At 47.4% G+C, this 20,773-nt stretch overlaps 1 protein-coding gene across 1 annotated transcript; it reads right to left on the bottom strand.

Moving 5' to 3' along the window:
• Window positions 1–1,603: 1,603 nt before the first annotated feature.
• WSB2 (WD repeat and SOCS box containing 2) lies at window positions 1,604–18,170 on the bottom strand. The gene is made up of 9 exons (XM_090257272.1): window positions 18,016–18,170; window positions 11,563–11,731; window positions 7,711–7,955; window positions 7,445–7,576; window positions 4,725–4,825; window positions 3,722–3,894; window positions 2,876–2,986; window positions 2,655–2,762; window positions 1,604–2,024 (listed from the first exon to the last, which is right to left on the bottom strand). Exons 1-9 carry the CDS (start codon window positions 18,026–18,028, stop codon window positions 1,862–1,864), a joined length of 1,215 nt encoding a protein of 404 aa, XP_090113398.1. The 5' UTR covers window positions 18,029–18,170; the 3' UTR covers window positions 1,604–1,861.
• Window positions 18,171–20,773: the final 2,603 nt, after the last annotated feature.

Here is a 20,773-nt window from a genome sequence, read left to right on the forward strand (position 1 = left end):
ACTGGTCTTTATTTCTCCTCTTGAAGTAGAGGAGTTACTAGCAGGTTCCTAATTGTGGGTGGACAGTAAACTTTCAGTTTATGTCATTAGGGGCCGGAGGCTGCACCGCACTCATGTATGTAACGCAGGGACAGCACGTGAGAGTAAGCCCGAAGGAGGAGGACCAGCGTACGAGTGCAGCGTTTTTTACAGCAGTCCCGCTGCGTTTATAGTGTTCATAATGGAAACGAAGCAGCTTGCTTGCTGGTGGTGTCACAAGTGACCTTTCCTTAGTTACAAAGACACTGACTTACTCAACTTAAATCTCTTTGAAAACCTCCCTTTCTGTTATCACAGAATAAACTTTGGAGGCTCTTCTTTATAAAGGTGTCAAATTTTGACACTATCAAAAGGGCTGTTCCCATCATTCGTGTAGGACTTGTTCCCCAAGGACACCAGCCAGACTTGGAGCTAATGGCTAAGTGGGGCCTCAAGGAAGCCTGCCAGGGCCCCCCAGACTGCACTGTGATTTTTTTACAATAACCACAAAATTAAAAACTTGCCCAATCTGTTCCCAGCTGTCCTGTTGTACTCACTTGTTTTAAAGGTGATTTTTTTTTTTCTTAATGGAAAAAATGAAACGGAGAGCCGAAAGCTTTTAACTTTTTCCTTCAATGAAAGTTTCTCATCTTGAAAAATGTTTTTCTTCAGCAACAAAGGCGGTAGAGGAGAGACTCCTACTTTTTCAACACATTTTGTTACACTGGCCTCCTTTATAAAGCACCTATTAAGAAAGCCAAAGGTTAAGGTGTTGCATTTCTTTTAAAATAATTTAAAATATATTAAATTTTCCAAAGGCAGGTTTTGTTTGAATGAGGTGTCTTGCTTCGATAACTACAGGTCACTGAAGGAGAACAGTACTTTTAAGGAGCTATGTTTGTTTAGGGGTGGGACTGAAACTGGCTCATCGGTCTAATGAGGTGAAGCAGCGAAGTCAGACCTCAGACATGAGGGCATCCGGTGAAGTGATGACGACAATTCTTTACACAATTAAGGAGACGTTCTTCACGACTGTTTGACTTAAGTACTATGATTTTTAGATACTGTCAAGAAAAACACAGTTGTACCTTAACATCTGTTGAAAAAATACAAATAAATATGCTAATGAAAGGCAAACAACTGACAACTCAGCCATCTGAACAGTCATGCAATTTAGGAATAAATTCTTGCGTATCCTGGCATATAAATTTGTCATCTGCACATGCACACCACTGTTAAAAAAAAAAAAGCCAATTATAGTGTCTATCAGAAGCACAGCCTCTGAGTCATCTGTAATTTAGTTAAGCTAAATACCTCATACCAGAGACTGAGTGCTCCATGAAAACTGTCCTGCTGGTCAGAGGGGAGCCAGAGGAAGGAAAGACTTGCCAACACCAAAGCAGCTCTGACGCAACAGGAGAACGTGAACAATGCCACCGCTGCACGTGGAACAAGCACTAGGCAGAAGCCACACGTCCCAGTAGAGGGAGCTGAAACCCTTCTGCCACTACAGAGAGGCTCTTGAGGCCTACTCAACTCTTCTTACCAAAACATCAGTAACCACACTGAATCAAAACTACTGGAATGAGTTCAAAAACTGTTTATAAGTGGACTGAAGGTTTAAGACAAGGCTCTGTGGCCATGGAAGTGGAATCCCTCCTCTGACCGACTCCCACATGTCACGGGGAAAAAGATCCATGACTAGTCCACTGGAATCTGGTTTTGCTACATTCTATCCACAATCCCAAAGAGAAATTTTATTTCAACCAGGACTAGATGTTCGGCCCATTATTCCAGCTACTCGATTTATCCTGCTGCAGAGCAAACGATGCTGTGGCGCTGCTTAAAAAGTCCTGTATGTGAGGAACTCTTTCATCTTCTTGGGGATTGGCAGTGCTAGCACTTGGTAGGTTGTGAGGAAGCTTCGAAGGGCTTTCCGGCATAAGTGCTTCAGTGACGACAGGACCCTAGGAGCTGTCCAGAACTGGACGTGACCGTCCCTTGTCCTGAAATAAAACAGAAGCCAATGGATTAAGACAGACCTTGGAAATATAGGCTTTCATTTTGATGGACATCAATGTCTCTACTCTGACTTGCACTAGCAGGAGACTTCAGAGGGAAACGTAACCCTGACTGTTGAGATGGATGTAAAGCTGTGGTATTGAATAATTAAGGCTACTGAGGATTGTAAGAACTCCAGACACCTTCGATACCGAAGTGCTATTTGTCAGCACAGCCCTTTCTAAATCCTACTATTGAGTTCAAAAGTGACAGAGGGAAGAATGCCACCTACTGAATTATAGATGGTCCCTGAAAGGTGATCTTTGCCATAAATGGTTTCCATATAAATTCTGCATCATCTTAATTTATGCTTCCTTGCAATTTGGATCCCTTAGTTGTAACTAAGGGGTTGTCACTAATGAATTGTAGCTCTTTAATTACATTTAGATTAAATATTAAGAATAAACGATAACCTATATTGGCAGAATGGAATATCAGAATTTTATGTAATCTTGGATTTCCTTCAAGCCTTCCTCACAGGCAAGAACATTCTAAATGCTTTCTTTCCTAAAAAAGCTACACGGTATATACTCAGCAGAAATTGCTGCCCATCTGTTCAGCTAACAGATACATACCCTGTGGCAATAACTCCACCATGTGGGAAAAATGTGCAGCAAAGACCATTGGTCATAGGAGCAAACGCAATTGGAGTTTTCAGTTCTAGGGCCCAGATCCTGAGGAGTCTGGATGAGAGAGAAAAGCATGTTTGCACATTAGCAAACCTGGGGCCAGACCCCCTAGGGAAATGCTACAATAACTACAAGCGTTTGCTCTGACGACATATAAACTGCGTTACCTGTCATCCGCCACGGTGGCAAGGTACAAGCCTTCGGGAGAGAAGCACACAGATCGCAGGGAGCTAATGTGGACATCACTGTCATCCATTGGGGGGTCGAGCTGGGTGTGGCTGAGGAGAAACAGGACAGTGAGGCTGGAGGAACGGCCCCCCTTCACCCTTCATCCCCATGCAGGAGGCCCAACTACTTCGCTTTGAAAAGGTTGGGGATGCATCTTGTACCCCATATGGGAAACCATGAAATTTGCGGATTAGGAAAGACAACTGGGAAGAAGTTCATTTCCTAAGGCTCCAAGTATCTCGTGGAGTGGGCTGACGGGTTCTAACACTCCCTGCGCTAGTTTCCTTATGCAAAGTAGGTCAGCCCTCACTTAAATGCCATGGTACAAACTGAAAGTCTTTTTGGCTAAGATACATGATAATTATAGGACTACCTATTATTTGCTTCATAAAACAACAGAGAAAAAAGAAAAAATAGACCAAATTTGCAAGAACATGAAAATTCGTTTTGGGAAATAGCAGTTTCGATAAGAGGATCATTTTGAACTTGTTACTACAGTTATTAGTAAATGGAAAAAAAGAGTCACTGAGGTTTCTTAATGCTGAATCCAAAGAGGTACAGTCTCATATGTCAGGAGAGTTGAAGGCTCTCAGGCCTAATTTAAGAACTTAATTGACGAGAAAACACTACTGTAGACCAGACTTTAGAATAAGCATTGAATCCACTGTGTCTTTTACCCACACTGCCCCCTCCCATGCCCCAGACTCTGAAAGGAACACATCTAACCCAACAGGTTTCTCATCGGTCACCCCACAAGAAGTCGTAAGCAGGGATTCGGTCCTTACTGGAGTGACCTCAGCCTCTCGCCAGTGTAAGGATCCCACATGATCACGTTGGTATCGTAAGAAGCCGTGACAAGCAAGGCAGAGTCAGGGGAGAAGTCACAAGACACAACACTGCTTTCGTGGCCCTCCAGCTTCCGGATTAACGTGTAGGACCGCATGCTCCACAGAAACACCTGTGGAGAGAAACAGGTGCCTGGTTAGGGGTGGAAACAGTGCTTAGAAGGTGAACACTGAGTGAAAGGCAATGCGCACTTCGGGCCCCACGGCCACAGGCAGCCGCGCTCTCAACCCCTTCTCTCTCCGGCTCTTCCAAAACTATCACATGGGTTTCAATCAAGGAATAGTTCTGAATTCTTGAGGTGCCTAAGCTTACTTTAAGGAAAAATAAGCAGGGCCAACCACAGAAAGAGCGATGAATATCTATACACACAGGGCAATCTTGTCCTCTCATTTAAAACCAAAAATCGGGGTCCGAAGTGAACTCCAGGGCTACCAACGAAGTGGTGGCACCCTGCCATGCCATTTTATACCCCCGGTGTTTACAGGACCATGGAAATCTGCCCACCACTGTACCCCTGACGTAGCTTATCACTTTAAGCCCTTCTGAGAATCATTAAAAACAGGATTTTATTTTATTTCCTTTAAGAAAACTCTCACTTTCACACAGTTCCAAACTTCAAATGTATGATTAACCACCTGGGCTGTACCAAATACTGAATTCTTTCCCAAGTCAGTCACAGCGAACAGCTCCATGCAGACACAAGATTCAAACAAACCATTCCCGAATTGTTCTTTAGTTTCTAATGCTTTTAAGAATAACAGGATTTTAGGACAAAGTCCAACAAGAAGCTGTACATTTTATGATCTGACATGGAAATCCTATTTAGGTAGACACAAGTCGTATGGTTCAGAAGAAATGTGGATCCCTATGTAGGATCCATTCCAGACCTCCAGATCTTGCTGAACTACATAGAGAAAATGGTACCTGATGTGTGAGACTCACCGACTTTTCTCCAGCTGCAGAGCAAAGCATACTGCAGTCCGGGGAGATGGAGCAGCAGTAAACCCACTGCAGGTGGCCCGACAACACCTGAATCTGTTTACCTGGCAGAGAAAAGGAGCAGACGATGAGCTATCTCAAAACCACAAAGCCAGAAGACTGAAGAACTGGCAGTGATGGTCCGCCTACCAGTGTATATCTATCCCTTTCTCTACCAACTGAGTCCCAACCCCAACTTTTTAAGGCAGAGGAAGAAATATGACAGATCTTGTCATTTTAACACTTGATGTCTATTAATACAACATTCTAACCCCCAAGGGAAATCACTACCTACTCTTTCACCAAACTCCACAAGATCATCGGGTTTGATAGATCCCTTTAATAGCAACAAACATTTTTTTCAGGTCCCCCAACCATTTCAAATTACTTTGAAGCATGATTCCAAATTTGAGAGCGTTCATCTTCAGTTCTCCCTGTAATGGTTCCCCCTGGTCACGGGATCTCACTCCACACCCTCGCCCCCTCCCGCTTCACCGGGGTGTCTGGACGGGCAATGGTGCTGTGATTAGGGCTGCACGCTCTGCAGTCACGCAAACTTCGGTTTGAACCCTGGCTCTACTCTCCACCTAACGCATAACCCTGCGTCACTCCCACAACCTCTCCAGGTTTTTGGAAAAAACAAAGTGCCCATCCATAGAGAAGTGAGTGAATAAAGGGTGTAACAGGTATATCCACCATGTTAATTCAGATGAAATTAAGAATCTAATTTTCCATGGAGTAATCTTTAATGGAAAAAAAAAAAAAATTCAGAAAAAACATGAAGACTATGATTCTATTCTTGTGAAACAATGACCCCCAAACCCATATATATGAGTGTGAGTGTCCAAATAGGATTATACAAATATAAGCAAAATATGGGAATAAATGTGTAAGACTCTTAGAACGGGCTCTAAGATTACAGGGAGATTATGGAGGAATTCGATGGAAGGGAGAATGAGGAATATGGCGTAGGCCGGCGGTGGGGTGAGAGGGCAGGCAGCAGGGGGGTGGGGGGAGGAATCAAGCTAAAATAAAAGGGAAAACATTTTTACGAACGTGTATGGTCATGTATATACACCTATAAATGTACGGGTATGTGTGGATAAGTATTCATGTTTTTAAAGGTCAGTCATGGTTTCTTCAGCTATCAAATAAGACCACGGCCCGCGACGTGGGAGCACCGCTTTACCCCCCTCCTCTCAACAGCTGGTCTAGTCTACTCTGCCCACTCTCGGTCACCCTCAGCTTCCCAACCCCCAAGTGATTTTCAGAGCCACTTCAAGGACCTCTCTTAGATGGCGGCAAGCGGCTTCTGGACACACACTAAAAACGGCACTGCTGCCCTGGCTGGTGTGGCCCAGTGGACTGAGCACTGGCCTATGAACCTAAAGGTCGCTGGTTCGATACCCCAGTCAGGGCACATGCCTGGGTTGCAGGCCGGGTCCCCAGTTGGGGGCGTGCGAGAGGCAACCAAGTGATGTGTCTCTTGCACAATGATGTTTCTCTCCCTCTCTTTCTCCCTTTCTTCTCCTCTCTCTCAAAGTAAATACATAAAATCTTAAAAAAAAAAAAAAAAGGCACTGCCCTTCCTTAGCCTTCCCAGGCAGCAGCCTATCTCAGACTGTATGACTACAAGTTCCACACTAGTGGGCAGAAACTCTACAGAGTTCTCTTAGTGATTAGATGCCTTCAATGAGGGAATGACAAGCACCATCTCCTTAGCTATTCTGACAAATTATCAGGATCGTTTCTAAGAGGGAAAGAGACAGGCCCCCTCTCACGGTTTGGGGAACAGTCACGGCTCCGGCAAGAGCACCGGTGCCTCTGCATTATCAGGGATGAGTATGTCTCTCCACCAACTGCCCACATCACCATTTCCTCCTTCCACGTCCCTCCAGACCCTGAGTCCCCACCCTTGTGGGTGATAAATGGCCTGTCAACAAATTCCCCTTGCCTATACCTAAGGGTCAACACCAGAGATGGGCGGAATTCTTTACTGGGCCACTCCTGTATATAATTCTGCTCAAGGCAGAATTGCATAAAAGCTGACCCCTTCTCCCCACCAGTCTGAGAGAATGCTTCTAGACCTAGGTTCTACTTCACAAAGAAATTTTATTTCTAACAGGAAGTACCCAACATGGATGACTTATTCTAGGTCAGGGGTTCTCAATCTGGGGGACTCTGCCCTCCACGTGGACACTGGCAAAGTCGGGAGACATTTTTGATTGTCACAATGTAGAGGGCCCTACTAGCACCTAGAGGGTAGAGGCCAGGGATGATGCTCAGCAACAGCCTAGAATGCACAGAGCAGCCCATAATAAAGAATTATCCAGCCCAAAGTGTCAATAGTGCCATGGTGAGTAAGGGTATCCTACATCATGTATTTTCAATAGAGGGAATATCGATAGTGGCAAAAATTGCTTCTCCTAGTAAAAAATAATCTTACTTTTTTTAATATACAAAGCATAAGTATGCATTCACTACATGGATATACAATATTAAAATCTTCAAGAGGTGAGGGGGAATGATTAGGAAAAAAAAGTCTAAAAGGCTCCCAAAGCAGCAATAATAGAAGAAAAAAAGATTCAGAAACACTACTCTTGGTAAAAATGACATTGGTAAAGCAGAGAAAGGGGTAAATAGAGTATCTGAGGGGTTTCTCCGGAGTTCCATGACCTCCGTACCATGTTTATTCAGGTCCCAAATGCGAAGAGTCTTATCCCGAGACGCAGAGACCAAAATCAAACTGCCACTAGGTGTGAAGCTCAGATCTCTCACAACATCTTGGTGGCCGGAAAGATTCAGCAGCAGGAGCCCTAGAGTGAACACAGGAGCACTCAGGTCAGCGGGACAGATGACACCTGGTCTGCCGGCCACAGCCACACTCCTCGGCCCGCACAGAACATGCACACAAGCCTCCGGGGCCTTGGGCCAGCCAGAGATGACCTACCTGTCTGCACCTCCCAAATCTTGATCTGCCCATCGTTCAGTCCTGTAGCAAGGATCAGGCAAGACACGTCTGGCACTTGGGGAGGGTGGCGGGCCCAGGGCTTCCTGCTGGGTGGAGAAGGCCACGGGCTGAAGGCCAAACCCCAGACAATCTGTCCACAGTCCAGAGTCTTCTCCTTTGGGCTGCCTCGCCCTTTTGTGTCATTTTTGAGGCTTCGGCTTTTGGCTTCAAACCCTTTAGGGATGCTGGGGGAAGTGGAGAGTTCTTAATGAGTCTGAAATCGTCACCAAGTCAACCAACTTTTCATCCTGGTTATCTTAAGACTTTTAAAGTCCTAGAAACAAACTGGCCTTCGGTGAATTCTGGTATGACTTCTTTCTAGAATTTGTGTGACAGAGGCTTCTTAGCCTTGGCTCATTGCACTTGTGAAAGTCCTGCAATGGGGTGACCTGCCTGGCGGGATAAGTAGATCGCAGATGCTCCAGGGAGCCATACGCTTCCTCGGGAAGTTCTCTCGGGTTTTGGTGTGTGAAAGGAAAGATGCACTTAGGTTTTTCCACGAGAAAGAAAGCATGCTGTAGGTTTGGAACGAGGACAGAATTGAGAACCTGAATATCCACCTGCAGCTCTCCTCCCTGATGAGGACCCCATCTCTAGCTTAGAAAACTCCCCAAAAGAAAATAAAACCTTTTCTTGCCAACACACTTTGATTGGAACACACAGATATCCCCCTTCACTCACTATGTTCCAATTCATTAATAAGGCTCTGTCATTAACTTTCCTGGGGGTATATCCAGCAGAGGAACCAACCAGCGGGACAGTCAACAGAGAGAAAGAATCTACAGAACTATTCAGGGGTGCACCGAATAACTCGACCCTCCCCTTTACATTCTACTTACAGTGGAACACAGGCCCAGATTCGCTAGAGGAGGCTCTGTCCCTAAGACACGGACCCTTCCACCACTCCGCCTTGCAGGCAGTATCTCGAAGTCATGAGCAGTGAGACAGCCTGAGGTTCAGCCAGAAGACATGAAAGCCTCCGGTCTGTGTTACACTTCACCAGAGCAACTGTGAAGTCGTACTTTTCTATGTGACCCTGACCGTACCCTGGGGTGTATCCAACTCGGGGGAACAAAGATTATAAAGCTGGAACTCAGTTCCATGAGAAATCCTATACTCAGGACTATGTAGCTGGACCTCCTTATATATTACATTTGTTTGCCATAAGAAATCACATTTTTTCAGTTGTATAATTGAAATATATTTAAAAAAATTAACCATGCTACCCTATAACATTAGGAGGAACTGAAGCAAGTGAAACATCTGGATGTGATAATGAACGTCTTTTTGATTGGGCCTGCCCAGCCCACACACGGCCCCACGCACATTACAGAGCTGCCTGGCCCTGAGCAGGGGCCGGAGTCTGCCATCCAGAGAAGCAGCACATAAAAGGCAGACTGTAGGGAAAGCTTTGCAGGACAGTTTGGGACCTCCGAAGTTACGTTGTTTTTAATAAAATCCTAATTTCTGTATTTGAATTAAGGGATACTTTTGTAGCTACTTTAGTCCAAAGAAATTAAAGCCCTTTTATATATTAAATCATTTTAATATCATAAATTTAATTTCATTAGGAAGAGATACTAAAATCTCCGTTTTAGGGGTAGAGTTAACTTTCCTGGGGTCACAGAATCAGGGGAAGAGCTGGAATTAGAACACAAGTCTCGGGCATCCTGATCTGCTCAGAAGATCCCCTGGGCTTCTGAGCCTGCCAGTGAATCAAGGGACGAGTTACATGGGAGGTGGGCGCTGTGGAAGGAAGACTCACTGGGAGACCTTCGCTCAGACGTAAGTTTCTAAAGATATTATTTCTAAAAGTAGTATGAATATTTAGTTAATATCAATTGTTTACTCAATATCAAAAGCACATATAATACGATTTTTTAAAATGTGCAACAACCTTAAGGACATAAATGCCCCAGATGACCTCCTTTTTAAAGGACTTTAAAAATTATTTTAAATTGTAAAAATGTGGAACAAATTTGGAAATGGGCAATTATTAGTTAATATGGGAAGACTACATAAAATGAAAAGAACAGATTTTTCACTTTATGCTTTTTAAAACTTTTTTGTATCAGATTTAGGTCTGGATATGAAGTTAACTTCCCTTTATTTAGAGTGGGTGGATCAATAAACAATGAATGACCTTGGCATTGTCATTAAACTGACCACAGAGGGAACTGAACATCATGATAAACAAACGAACAAACAAAACAAAACAAAACAAAACAAAACCCCACAATCTTTAACAGCTGCAAAAATATATGGAAATGCCAATGTCCTTAACCATTCTCTTATCACCAGATCTGAAGCTATTTCTGATTTTTAACTACTATGTAATTAATTTCATGATGAAAATCACGAGAGTCCAAATCACTGGAAAAGCCTTTCTTAGGTCTTTGATGCCTGCTGCCAAGCAGCCTTCCTTCCGGGAAGTGCAGACTGACACCCGCTCGGCCCCAGCGGAGCACAGGGTGCCCGTCTCGGCAAACTCTCATCAGCACTACCTATGATCAGGGCAACAGGTTTCGGATGAAACACAGAAAAAACTTAAATCTAATATGCAATTTATAAGAAATGCCTAGAGCAAAACAAATGAAACTCTCAAGGGCAGGGCTATGTTTGATTTATTTAGGATTCTCAGCCCCCTAGCTCAGTTTCAGGCAAAGATTTGCAACAAATGTTGGCCGAATACATAAATGCAGACATAGAATTGCCCTGGGACACGAAAACAAGCAGATGCTGGACCTTCAGACACTGGGACCCAACCAGCCCACAGAAAGAAAAATATCAGGAACTAAACGTGGTAGATCATAAAAAGATAAATATCCAATTTTAAAATGGTCAGAGGATCTGAATGGACAATTCCCCAAAGCAGATACACAAAGGCCAATAAGCACATGAAAAGGTGCCCTCAACACCAGTAGCCATAGCGGAGATGCAGAGCTGCTGCACACCAACTAGGATGGCTGGGCTATAATCAAAAGCCTGACCGTAACAAGTGTTGGCGAGGATGTGAAGACTGAAAAACACACACCGCTGGTGGGATTGTAAAATGGCGCAGCCACTCGGAAAAAATCTGATCGTTCCTCAAAATGTTGAATATAGAAAACGTGAAATCATATGTACACGCAGAAAGTGCATAAATGTCCACAGCAGCATTATTCATAATAGCGAAAGGTGAAAACCCAAATGTCCACCAACTGATAAATGTAAAACAAAATGTGGTATCTCCGTACGATGGGACATTATTTGGCAATGAAAGGAAATAAAGTACGGATACACGCATCAACGTGGATAACTGAAAAAATGTTAAGTGAATGAGCCAATCAAAAAGGACTACACATTATATGGCCTCGTTAAAATGAAATGTTCAGAACAGGCAAATCTGTAACGACAGGAAGCAGATTGGTGGCTGTTCAGGGCTGGAGAGCAGAGGGGTTGGGAGGGCGCCAGCTTCGGGATGTCGGGTTTCTTTTGTGGGGAATGAAAATGTTCTACGATTAATCACAGGGACAGGTGCACTTTAAATGGGCAAATTGTATGATGTGTAAAATATATTTCAATATATTTATTTTTAAAAACTTGGGGCTAACAATTGCAATAAAGCTAATTTTCACATGTACAGTGCGTGGGGCTCTGGAAGTCCCAACGGTCCATTTCTGAGCTGTTCCGCCATCTTCCCTCTCCTGTTCCTGGGCAGGGAGCCCCAAAGAGTAGGGAGCATCTGTGGGCCAGCGCTCCTGTTCCTCATCTCGAGGATTCCCTCGTTCCTTTGGATGCCAGAGTACTTACAACTGCTCCTCCAGCGGCCAGGGGATCAGCTTGACAATGCAGTGTCCTTGAGACCAAGCAAACCAGGAGCCATCTGGGGAGAAGGCGACGCTCCAGGTTTCACAGCTCGACTTCCAATCAAACTGGTGGGGGCGCCCGGGCTTGAGTTCGGCCAGCAGCAGCGGTTCCTCTGGGATGAGAGACAGTGTGCTTCAAACAGGCACCCTCATTTCCCTCTCCACCTCCCTGACTCAGACACAGGAAAGCCACCGTCTCCCCAGGGCAAAGGGTGACGCTATGGATTCTGGGAGGGAGCTGTCATCTTAGTGACCTGGGGCAGTAAAAGTAGCCCCGGGCCACATTTCACCACGCTTAGTCAGTTCTGGCTCTCCCCTCTGCCGGTTACCCATGACTCAGAGTAGTAACCTTTGGAAGGGTAAACCCAGTGGAGGGAGGCCCCATTGTCCTATGAATGCCTGAAGAGGAAGAAAGGAGATAAGACCATACATAACAGGACCGGACAGGCAAGGACCAGTGAGATGGTACAGATTTGGAGGCTTTCAAATGTATTTAATTGTCCTCAAAACAGCCTGCTACTGGGAAACAGGTAAAAACAAAAAAAAGGGTTATCTGAAACCCCCACTCCCCATCATCAAGGCTAAAATAAAATGCTCAGCAGTTGCCCTGCTTCCTCTCACTCTTGATACGGCCTCCCAGTTCCATCTCCCCTCAGTTCTCATTCAGACCTTCATCCCATCTTGCCCAGATCTTTTGCAAGGCTCCTGAGTCCTCCTCCTGCCCCCAGGAACCCTCCTAAAGCTAAAACACACATCACGTCTGCCCCCACTTCTTTCAAGTATGTCCCACCTGCCTACACAATCAGGGCAGCTGAGCCCGGGCTTCCACTCCACACCCTGGGCTCCAGCAGGCGTCGCATGTCCCCGGACAGCACACTCTGGCCACGCAGGCCATGCCCGGAGCAGCTCGTTCGCGCTCACACCTGGCCTCATTTTCTGCTTATGAGAACCCCACCTAGATTAGCAACCGAGAAGTGAAGCCTGATCTCCCACACTCCCTGCCCATTTCATTCTCTCCTGTAGTAACCAATTTCCTTGGCCCACCCCCACCCGAATGTAAGCACCCCTGTTCAAAAACATCCAGAGGATTTAATTTCTGGGTAGCTGCTGGACTGATGCTTCTTCATCAACCAAAGGGCAGTTCCCTGGTTCAGTTCTCTACTCCAACGGAAGGTTCTCAATGGCTGATGAAGCTCCTAAGTGAAAGGCCTTCAGAACTGATTTTTTGACCACTATGACTATGATACATGCTAATTAAAAACTGGCTTCCATCCTGAATGAAGTTGTTTCCTGAGGTTTATGTTCTACTTTAACAGTTTCGAGACTCTGACCCTTTTATAGCTCTTACCAGATAGATACTAATTTAAATAGCCCCTACTTCATATATTTTAGGACACATCTTTGGGTCTTCTCACATTAAAAAAAAAATTTTATTTACTGATTTTAGAAGGAGGGGGGGGAGAGAAAAAAAGATTGATTTGTTGTTCCACTTATTGATGCATTCATTGGTTGCTTCTTGCATGTGCCCTGACCAGGGATCGAACCCACAACCCTGGAGTATCTGGACAACTCTCGAACCAACTGAGCTACTTGGCCAGTGCTGTCGTCTCACATTGTAACCTCCTTGAAGTCAGAATATGTCTTACAAGCAATGACTTCTCACAGTTAAATAGGCAATGCTTTTTTCTCTGTGATACATATGGCATATATGATACATATCTTGGATTCAATGAAACAGATGGTAAAGATGCATATCTATGTGTATAAATGTATACAATATTTACACATATACAAATAATATTTTTCTGGTATATGCATTATAGAAAACTACATGGGTATATCTTGTTTTAGAAAATAAGTGTGTTATTGAAAATGCTATCTTTAAATAGAATTTTTATAAATCATATCAAGTCTTTGGTGGCTTTGCTATTTAAGGAAATTTCCTTTATAGTCATTCCATTAGGTTTCTATATGTGAATCTAGGTTTTAAAATATTAGGTCTAGCCCTGGCCGGGTTGCTCAGTTGGTTAGAGCACCATCCCAATACACCAAGGTTGTGGGTTTGATTTCTGGTCAGGGCACACACAAGAACCAAACAATGAATGCATGAATTAATGGAGCAACAAAATCGATGTTCCCCCCTCACCTTTCAAATCAATGAACAAAAATGAAAGATATATATACATATATATTGGGTCTAAACTGTCATTTGTCCAGACCCCAGTAATTCCTCCTAGAAATGTGTTTGCACATTTATACCATTATTTGTCTGTTGACGCATATTCCTCTGGATATGAATATTTGTATGGTAAGAATATTTTACTTTACATTTTAAATCTAAACAGGTCCCTTAATGTTATGCAGTAATCCCACAACAGTTTTTTCATTCTTGTTACTGCTAGATATTTTCTCACGGTGATACAGCTCTAATCTGTAGTCCAGTGGTTCTCGCCTGGGGGTAATTTTTTCCCCTGGGGACATGTGGCTATGTCTGGAGACAGTATTTGTTGTCATAACAAGGGGTGGGTGGTGCTACTGGTATCTGTTAGATGGAGGCCAGGATGCTGTAAACAACCTTTGGTGCACAGGTCAGCCCCTACAAGAAGAATTTTCTGGCCCAAAATGTCAGCAGTGCCAAGGCTGAGAACCCAGATGTGGACAATATTAAATAACATTGACTGATCTGGAGGTACATTTTCATCAGCTGACCCAGATGAAAATCTCTTTATTCCATCCTGACAATTTACACTTGGTTCACTTCCTCCACAATACGCACACTGTCCATCCTTTGGACACCATGGAAGCTTGACACAATATGAGAAGAGGTCATCCTTGATTTCTCTTTTCTTAACCTCCTAATCCAAATCCACTAGCAAGTTCTACCAAATGTTTCCAAAAGACTTGGTAAACTAACTTCCCTTCATCTCTACGGCTACTATTCTCTCTACTCTATGCAACATCATTCCTCACTAAGCAGCCTTCCAGATGCTCTTGTCTGGCCCCTACCACCCATTCTCCTCACCCCCCAAAGTAATCAGTTTCAATCACTCTCCGAATAAAAATCCAAGCTCCTCACCCTGCCCTCAAAGTCCTGAAGAAATGGGACCTTGACTTGTCTCCCAGCTGGGCTTCTTTCTCCTCTCCCTGCCCCTGGCTCTAGCACACTAGCCTCTCTCACTCAGTTAGTTCCAACATCAGGGCCTTTGCACAAACTCTTCTCTTCCCCTGAAATGCCTCTCCATGGCTGGGACCTTCTCTTCATTCAGGTCTCAGCTTAAATGACAACTTCTCCGAGAGGCCCTCCCTGACCCCCAAGCCAATCTCCTTTACAACTCCTCACTTTATTTTCTTTACAGCATAATCACTATTTGGAGTATTAACTATCTTCCCCAACTAGGATGTCAACTCCATGGGAGAAGGGTATGTTTATCCCCCGTTCCTAGTCGAGTTCCTGGCAGAGAGCAGGCAGTGAGTAAATATTTGTTGAATAAATATACATGGTATGTCTCTTCAAACATAAGTGAAAGAAGCTCCTTCAACTATCATGATGCCTATGTGAAACATTTCACATGAAATGCTTCTTAAACATGAGCCATACCCAGATTTCACACTCTATTTCTGTGATTTGGGGATTTAATCTCTTGCTATTTCAGGCTCAGGAATTCAGGAGCTAAAAGAAGAAAGAACCCAGCGACTCCTGTCTCTTCTTCGTTTTGAGAACCAAGGAAATTCTGAAGGGGAGTCTGAGCCCCAACTAAACTTGGCTGCTGGAAAAGAAAGCCACAATTAGTGCAGAACTTAAAAAAACCGCGGAGAGGATCCAGCTTCATCTGGGATTGTTCCTGCCATGGCCCCTCTTGGTGAAAAAGATCAGGGTTTTCTCTAATCACACACTGGGATGTGTATGGATACAGGCTGAATGGAAGGGTATTGATTAGGAGTCTCTTCTGTGAAAGGAGACTTGCCTTAACACAGAGATGGAAGCTGTAACTCCAGCTGGCAGAAAGCAAGCTGATTTGTCCTGTCTCCAGGTCATCACATTAGATGTTTCATCTGCCTGGAAAACTCTGCCTGGCAGGTCCCAATCTTTGCTGTTGTGGCCTTCTCAGAACTGTTCCTGTCCTCACTATCTAAAGTGGCCCAGACATGCCCTGACCAGTGTGGCTCAGGGGGTTGAGCGTCATCCTGAAAAGCAAAAGGTCACCGGTTCAATTCCCAGTCAGGGCACACCCCTGGGTTTCGAGTTAGGGCCCAGGTTGGGGCATATGCAGAAGGCAACCAATCCATGTTTCTTTCCCTCTCTCCCTCCCCTTCCTCTTGCTCTAAAAATAAATAAAATCTTTTTTTAAAAAAAAGTGGACCAGTCACTTCCCTCTCATTCCATTTAATTTTCTTTATAACTATCACTCAACTATCTTTTCTTGATTGCACTTGTTACTTTTATGTATTTAACATCCATCTCTTCCCCACCTCCACCCCAAACCTGCCTGTCTGTTCACTGCTATCGGGCTGTGCTGCCCAATACAGTAACCACTAGCCACCCGTGGCTACTGACCACTTAAAATGTGGCGAGTCCAAGCGAAGGTCATGTATATGATACACATTGTATCCTGAAAGTTAATGCCAAAAACAATCTAAAATGCCTCAGGAATCATGACTACACATTGCAATGACACTTCAGGCACGTTGGGCTGACGAAGATATCGTTTTAAAATTAATTTCACCTGCTTCACTTTTTCAGCGCAGCTACTGGAACATTTTTAGTGATATATGTGAGTTTCATTCTATTTCTGTTGGCCGGCACCGCCCGAAAGCCCCGCGTCCTGGCCCAGGGCAGACCCTTAATAAATATTTGTTGAATGAATCCATGAATTCTAACCACTGCTCTGAAGTATCTCCTGTTGTCCATTGTAATCCCGTGACAATAGGCTTTATTCAGTTTTAAAAGAATGTAAAACTCTCAGGCTTTTTTTTTTTTTTTTTAACAGTAGCTTGGCAGCTCTCAGCAGCGCTGCCCACACGCCAGAACACAGCGTCCGTCTTTAGGGAACACGCAGAACCGGCCCCAGCTCCCTGCTGAACAGGGAGGCCGCTCCGGATCGCCTTCCGATGTAACCGTGGGGACCCGAGGAAAACGACCTCGGAGGCTATAGAGCCCCTACTCGATCCAGGCCAAGGGCAAGGGCCCTTTATAACATAAGCTGCTGCAAAGACGCCCTCATCTAGATGGGAAGGCAGGAGAGCGGCGTCCACACCTTTTACCCAAAGCCGGACGCCAGCAAACAAAGAAACGTCATTTCCCAAATTAAACAGCTGCACCGCCCCGGGGAGCACCCCGGGGTCCTCCCTCCAGGCCAGGGGGCGCCGCGAGCTCCGGCTGCGCTGCAGGAACAGGCACAGGGAGGTCCAGGAACGCATGCGGGGCCCCAGGCCGCGACCCTGCTTGGAAGCCCCCCTAGAAGAGCTGCCCTGAAGCGGGGGCTCCCAAGGACCACCCCAAACACACCCCCGGTTATGTCGGCGGGGTTTCGGGGCGAGGGGGCGCGCAGGGGCAGGAGGGCCGTGTCCCGAGGTTGCTGCCTCGGGTGACAAGGACACCGTTCCCACGGAGATGGGGCGCTCCTGCGGGCGGGCTCTGCAGTCTGTGTGGCCTGCAGGCCCCGCCTTCCGCTCCATCTTCGGGTGACAGCTGGTGGCCAGGACCAAGGCAAGTGCGCACCTCACCCGGCGGCGGGCCGGACCGTGACCTGTCCCTGTCCCTCGCGTCGCCAGGAGTGGCACGCCGGCCCCACCCGCCTCCCCGCGCCCTCTCCGCTGGGGCAGGCTCGGGATAGATGCATCACACACACGTACATGTATGTTTGAACAAGGACCCCAGAGCGCGTTCTTTACGAGTAGGCAAGTTTGGGGAGCTCCCAACCACGCCCCGAGGCGGGTCCTATCACCACCCACTGTGCAGATACAGGACTGACACTTGGGGGACAGGGGTGGCCAGTGGCTCGTCCTCCACCGCACAGCTCGTAGGGGGCAGAGCGGACTCCCACCCACCCAGACGTGCGAGCGCGGCACCCGGCACCCAACCCTGCGGGTATCACCCCCCTCAGCTTGGCGCCCCTCGTGCGTCCCCCCCCACTGCCCCAGGGGGTGGGGGGCCCCGCCACGCCGAGGCCCGTTCTGCCCGGTTCCTGCCGGCGGAGGGGGACGCACAGGCGGCCGCTGACAGTGAAAGTGAAACAAAGCTGGGCGCCAGGCGCGCACCCCGCCGCCCGCCCGCGCGGACGGCCCAGGCCGGGCGCCCCCGCCGCGCCGCCCCCCGCGGCCGAGCCCGTGCCCGCACCCCCGGGAGACCGGGCCTGGCGGCGCCGGGCGGGGACCGGCGCGCCGCGGCCGCACTCACCTCCAGCCTCCATGGAGGACACGCGCAGCGCCGTGGCGGGCGGAGCGCGCCTCAGCCCCCTGGGCCGTCCGCCTTCATTCTGTCCCTGCGCCGGTCCCCGCCCCGGCCGCCGCCCCGGCCCCGGCCCCGTTGAGCCCGCGGCCACCCGGAGAGGCCATCAGCTGCTTCCCGTCACATGGCGGCGGCGCGGGCGGGGACGCGCGGTGGGCGGGGCGCGGACTCGCGGCGGGGGAAGCGGGGCAGAGGGAAAACCAGGAGTGGGGGCGCAGGGCTCAGGGAGAACGCGGAGGGGGCTCAGGTGAAAACGGGGCGGGGAGAGCGAGAGGGCAGAAGCCGGAGTGGAGCGGAGGGACGCGACGCTGGGGGGGCGAGAACGCGGGCCGGGTAACCGCACCGCCACCACGGGGGGTGGGGGGGCGGACAAAAAATACTGGGGGGGGCGGCCGGGAGCAAGGCTAGGGGGAGGGCGAGGGGGGCTGGGGCAGGGGGGAAACGGGAGGGGGCGCCGGTCGGAAGGAGCCCAATGAAAAGGAGAATTGGGGGGACCGGCCGAGCGTGTGAAAGGGCTTAGTCATGAGGCTGGCGATGGGGGCGGGGGGCGCTTAGAGGAGCGGTGAGCCGGGCTGGGCTTCGGGAAAACGAGAAGCAGGGACAGAAAAGCCCCGGGGCAAGTGGCTGGAGTGCGCGCGTCCAGGTTCGAAAACCAGGCGCTGAGAGCGGGCCGCGGGCCCCGGGGAGGGCGGGGGGCTCCGGCCGCGGTGGGGGTCCGGAAGCCGAGGAGTGGGGGCGCAGTGGGCGTGACCCGGGAGGGCTGAGGCGGAAGGCGGCCGGAGGCAGCGGAAGGGCCCCTGAAGTGGACACGGGGGGCAGCGGGGGTCCGAGGCGTAACAAGGGACCGCGCTGCCCGAGGAGCCCGGGAGCTTGGGGTCAACTAAAAAAAAAAGGGGGGGGGGGTTTGTGGGATGACCTAAGAGGAAAGGCCCTGGACAGGAACAGGGAAGGGAAGTGGGCAACCTCAGGCGCAGGCGGGGGCGAGGTCGCGGGGGGACAGGGGCCGGAAGGCCGATTTAAATGGTCAGATGGCCCGCCCGGCCTGTGTCCCCTCCCCATGGTGACCTCTAGCCCTGTCGAGAGCCCGCAAACTGAGCAAAAAGGCTTATGTAGGGAGAAAAAAAGTGGAAGAGCAAGTTTCTCAGGGAGAGCAGAAACGGTGATGGTGTCAGACGTTCTGAGAGGGTGGGTGGTAGGTACCAGCCATGGACAAGAAGAGTCAACGAAGACAATATTGTCACCAAGGATAGGAAAGCTAGAAAAGAGAAAAAAAGGGGGGAGGGGTAAACCCACGTCCCTAAATCTTTGCTAATCAAATCTCAATCGGATTCACTAAAGCTTTTATTTAAAAATAACTTTATTGCATCATCTTTTTTAAAAAAATCCATAAGTATAACCTCAGAATACATTTCTCCCAACCCACCTCCCCCCACACCAAATATTAAAATGTAAATAATGCAGAGGACCTGCTTATTTTTCTTTGCAGCTGATGCTGGCCAGCCTCATGGTGAGAAATACCAGTTGGCACTTAATGCATCATCATAACTTTTACCCAGCAAGGATGATTTTCTGGGGTTCAAGTGCATGGATTATGGGCATATTCCATCGTGTTTTTTCCCGCTGCAGTAAACAGGGCCGGTATGTGCTTGTGAGAAATTGAGCTAATGTCAAAGCCACACGATTGCAGGAGCCCTCTCCCCAGTATCCACCAGGTTTTGAGAAAAAGAAATAGCCGTTGTGATAGCCGTGAAGAATTTATCTTCCTGGTTCTGATAAGGAGACCTGGTCTCTGAGTTCTTAAGAGACTCAGATAAGAATGTATGTAAAGCATAATGTAACAGCTTGGACTTTGCCACACCAAGTCTGTAATCCATTGACAACATGCTTGTGGATTTGGGGATGGGTCACCTTAAAACAAGTCCCTAATTCTTTAAAAATCCTTAAAATTTGAAAACCCCCCAGCACCTGGGTTCTTAACTGACCCACCCATATTAATGGGTACACAGGGCTCAGATACAAGTGACAGCAGCCACAGCTCAACTAGTCAAGGGTTTATAGTGTTTGGCACCAAGACCTTGAAGCTCCCAATTTGCTAGTGGAAAAACTCCTTAAAGATTTCCTACCTATCAGGTGTGTGCGCAAGAGAAGAGGAGATTGCAGAAATATCTTAGTGATCTTGAAAATCATCCTGTGTTCCCAGCTAGGGAATTTTTGCTACAGTTTCATTTCTTTTTAAAAAAATATTGTTGCCCCTGCAAAGTAGAGGCTCAGATTCGGGAATGGAATTCATGAAGATTCTAAAGGAGAGACTAGCTCAGTGGTCAGTAACTCTAGAAGCAACCTGCCTAAGTATCCTGTTCTGTAAACGACACTGACTCAGACTAGTTAGAGTGGTTTACATCCACGAGATACCACACAGCAAAAGACCCAGCCCAACAACACTGCAGTTCACGGCTGTTCCTGAGCTCTGCAGTGTTCTCAGCAGGGGACAGGACTCACTTTTAATGACTTGCTCAGTTTAGTCCCTTCATTCAAGAAAATAGACAAACCCCAAGCACACCTGCTGGGTAACCCTACAGATAACCAGTGTCTCATTTTAGGAGTCCCAGTCCTTGTTATGGGAGAAAGGAAGTTCTCCTTTAAGCCCATCAGAGCAGAATGTGCAACATTAAAGAATGCAAATTCAAGTCAAATTTTTTAGGCTTAG

The sequence above is a fragment of the Furipterus horrens genome, unplaced genomic scaffold, assembly GCF_987537825.1.
Source record: "Furipterus horrens unplaced genomic scaffold, mFurHor1.1.pri manual_scaffold_11, whole genome shotgun sequence".
Classification (NCBI taxonomy): domain Eukaryota; kingdom Metazoa; phylum Chordata; class Mammalia; order Chiroptera; family Furipteridae; genus Furipterus; species Furipterus horrens.